This window comes from Acanthisitta chloris, unplaced genomic scaffold (genome assembly GCF_000695815.1).
Source record: "Acanthisitta chloris isolate BGI_N310 unplaced genomic scaffold, ASM69581v1 scaffold4491, whole genome shotgun sequence".
NCBI classification, from domain to species: domain Eukaryota; kingdom Metazoa; phylum Chordata; class Aves; order Passeriformes; family Acanthisittidae; genus Acanthisitta; species Acanthisitta chloris.
The window spans coordinates 5,951-9,780 of NW_008656345.1; the positions used below are offsets into that span (position 1 = coordinate 5,951).

Below are 3,830 nucleotides of genomic sequence, written 5' to 3' on the forward strand. Positions count from 1 at the left end.
CTGATCTGAAGAAACAGGTTCCATGGATGAAGTTACAAAACAAACAACAAAAAAAACCCCAAAAAACCCCAAAAACCAAATCCAAACGCAAACAGTGAATTTAACCAACTTACAGGAGGAAGGAGGGTCCAGAGTTCAGGGTAAAACATTACTCCTACAGAATGAAAGGTGTTTGGAGCTTAGGAAGTGCTGACATCTACATGTGCATGATGACACAGGCTCTCAGTGCTTTCCTGTATTAAAAAATAAGCATCGACTCGGATTTTCCTTTCTAAGAACAGTCTTAAGAGTTCCATTTAAGCATCGACTTGGATTTTCTTTTCTAAGAACAGTCTTAAGAGTTCCATATTCTGTCTGCAAATCACTTTTCAGCTACTCCCCTTGGAGTGCAGCACAGCTGCTTTTAACAGGTCAGGTTCCATTTCAGTGTGTCTCTCCTGGTTTTCACACATTTTAATGTTTTACCAGCCCTTTTGACCAACAATACGATCATTTTATTGTCAAAATAAGTACTTTTTTCAGCAAATGAAAAGCTTATTCCAACAATGCATCTCTATATCCAGTGTGAAAGCAACATGGTGGCATATATGCATACTTTGCATTACACAGAATATATTATACACATTCCAGTTAACCATGGAACAATCAACAGGAGTAGATGACCACTAATCATGGGCACAAAGTATTTTCGTAAACAAGATTCTGAGAAAACTTGAAGGAAAATCTGATTTCCAGAAAGATGACAATCTTGGGATTCCATTTTTGTTTTCAATGAAGTCAATAGTTTTTATTTTTTCAGGATGCTGTATATAAGAATGCACTTTGTATTAAAACAAAGATCAATACTTTACAGTTTAAGAAACTTTACATATGTACATAAATTACACATCAGGAATGGTTTTAAAGCTCAGAATGAGTTGTGGGAAAAGTCTATTTTACTTCTATTAAAATCTTTAACTCTTTTACGTTGTGATCGTTTGCAACTGTAACAGCATGATCCAGGGCTCGGATACTTGCTAGGAGTTTTATGATCTGCTTGATGTGCTCCCTAAGAAAGAGGAGGGAGAAGTCAATACAGGAATAGAACAATCATGGACATGGATTAATATCCCAACAGAAGATGACATGATGAAGCCATACAGTTAACATTTCTGCTGCAGACTTACTAGATTTGCATCATGAGGGTAACAGCAACAGATTTGTTAAATGCTGGGAAAAAGCAGGAGGATGAAAGATAGAAATTAAATCAGAACTCACTATGAAAATAAGGATAAATGGATGTTTCCCTTCCAACACAAACTTTTACCAAGTTATCATTTCAACTGGTGAAGAAAGTTCTTTCAAATTTAGAAACAGGCTACCAAAATAGAGAGTTCAACGATAAAACTTAAAACTCAAACTGTTGCACTGATCCTCAGAACTGCAACAAGACCAGAAGATTGTTTATTCCTGTGCTGTTGCTGTTCCCATAGCATTTCAGGTTACTGAACTTTTAACTAAGCTGGTTATTGGATTCAAGTAAAATGACTTTTGGATCTAGGGCAAAACAGGGTCATCTAGTAGGTTGTGTAAATAAGGCACAACTTTTGTACAGTACACAAAAGACAGTTTGCAATTCACAAGTCATGATGCAGGAATCAGCATCAGACTCACAAGGTCAAACAGTCCAAAACCTGTAGCTACAAAATTCAGCAGAATCATAGAATGGTTTGGGTTGTAAGGGACCTTAAAGCTCATCCGGTTCCAACCCCTCTGCCATGGGCAGGGACACCTTGCACTAGTCCAGGTTTCTCCAGGCCCCATCCAACCTGGCCTTGAACACCTCCAGGGATGGGGCAGCCACAGCTGCTCTGGGCAACCTGTGCCAGTGCCTCACCACTCTCACAGGGAACAATTTCTTCCTAATACCTAACCTAAATATCTCTTATTTCAGTTTAAAACCATTGCCCCTTAGTCCTGACACTATCTGCCCATATAAAAAGTCCCTCTTCCTCCTTGTTATAAACTCCCTCAGGAATCAGTGACACAAAGTGGCAATGCCAAATACATTTGCAGTGGTTCAATGTTTCCAGAAGTTGCTGTTTTCTAGGAAGCAGTGACACAAAGTGGCAATGCCAAAGACATTCTCAGTGTTTCAATGTTTCCAGAAGTTGCTGTTTTCAGACACCTTAAAAGTATCCCCATCTACCACAGAGTAACAGTTTTGAAGTCAGACTTCAAAGAAGTTCCCGAAGACACACAGCAGGATGGAGATAGTTAGCCACATTTGCATGCACCAGCAAAATAAAACACATCACAAGAACTGCAAGTGCTTTAACCCAAAACAAGTTACCTTGCATTTCTCTTCTCTACATCAGAGCATCCAATGCTGTTTCTGTAAATTGTATCAGCCAGGTGAACAAGATATCTACAGAAATTTTCTAGCTGAGAAATAGTCTTGTCTCCTTTTAAATTAGTGAACCATTGTTTAGGAAAACAAGCAATTACCTAGGCAGAACAGGGAAAACAAAGTCAAACACAACATAATAAAATCTTTAAAAAGCTGTGTAACATGATTTGTGAAGTCTGTTGGGTGAGAATGCAGTGGGAAGGCCCAGCTGAGTCAAACAGTGAGAAAACTACCAAAAAACTATCCCAAATCCAAGCAGTAAGACACTGAAACCCACAGTACACCCAATCCATCCACAGCTACGAGCCAGAAAAGGTTTTCTATAGTCTGTGTATTAAAAAATATAAAATCTACTTTTCGCTGACATTACAACTTTTGACGTATCAAAGTCAAAGCTTCACAGGCAACCTCAAGTTTAAACTACATTTTCACTTCAGTTGAAATCTGTGAGTTACAAGCGATTTTAGACATTGCTTGATTTTACTTACACTTTGAGCTTTCTTGATGCTGTCCTCTCCGTACTCTGAGTTTTGAAAAGCCATAAGAATGTATCTATTTAGCAGCCCATCTATGGACAGCTCCTGGAGAGTTTTGTTTGAAAGGATTCCATACCACTGGAGAAAGTTTCCTAACAACTGCAAAGACAACACGGGGAAAATTAGTATTTCAAAATGCAGTGATACCAGAAAGTTGATCAAACACTTAAAATATTTTCAATATTTTGCAAACCCATTCAGAATGACAGTATCCCTCATTGCTGCAATTTAAATAGAAAATTCCAGAGCAGAGTTGTTTGCATGATCATGGAGAGCAGCTGTTCAGTCAACATGGGTCTCTACTTTCCTGTTTAGTTGAGAGCTAACCTTCTTCACAGCCCTTTATTGTAATTAAACTGTGACAGTCACAGCTTCATACAGACCTTTTCAAACTGTATTGCACATTCCACACACAGACTTGTTCTTTTACACTATCATTGCACTTAAACTCAGATTACAAATGCTCTTGTACTTTACAAATAGCAGTGAGGTTTCCAGAAAGGGGCAGTTACTCTGATGAAGATTCTCACACACTACATATACAGAAAAACCCTACAGATCGAGCTCTCCCATTCCCCCAAAGCAGCATGTTTTATTTTGACAAGCATAAGGACATAAAAAGACCTGGGCTGGGTATGCTAAGTGACACCCCATACAAGTTGAAACGACGGTGGTCTCACTTGTCAATCTTTTGAATCACAGAATCATTAAGGTTGGAAGAGACCTCTGAGATTATCAAGTCCAACCTATGACCTAACGCTACCATGTCATCTAGACCATGGCACTAAGTGCCACATCCAGTCTCTCTTAAACACCTCCAGGGATGGTGACTCCACCACCTCCCTGGGTGGCACATTCCAGTGCCTCATCACCCTTTCTGTGAAGAAATTCCTCCTAATATCCAA

The 3,830-nt window shown here is 39.0% G+C and overlaps 1 protein-coding gene across 1 annotated transcript; it reads right to left on the reverse strand.

Annotated features, from left to right (window-relative positions):
- Positions 1–391: 391 nt before the first annotated feature.
- LOC103811312 (PAX3- and PAX7-binding protein 1-like) lies at positions 392–3,173 on the reverse strand. The gene is made up of 3 exons (XM_009084277.1): positions 2,878–3,173; positions 2,333–2,487; positions 392–1,048 (listed from the first exon to the last, which is right to left on the reverse strand). The coding sequence occupies exons 1-3, from the start codon at positions 2,929–2,931 to the stop codon at positions 931–933; spliced, it is 327 nt and encodes a 108-aa protein (XP_009082525.1). The 5' UTR covers positions 2,932–3,173; the 3' UTR covers positions 392–930.
- Between the last annotated feature and the right edge of the window lie 657 nt (positions 3,174–3,830).

Bases quoted from the DNA above. Each gene is read 5' to 3' on its own strand.
- LOC103811312 (XM_009084277.1), bottom strand. From the start codon at position 2,931: ATGGCTTTTCAAAACTCAGAGTACGGAGAGGACAGCATCAAGAAAGCT. The intron at 2,488-2,877 runs GTAAGTAAAATC...TGTTCTGCCTAG, and splicing joins GCATCAAGAAAGCTCAAAGT to GTAATTGCTTGTTTTCCTAA. The intron at 1,049-2,332 runs GTAACTTGTTTT...CCTCTTTCTTAG, and splicing joins GTAGAGAAGAGAAATGCAAG to GGAGCACATCAAGCAGATCA.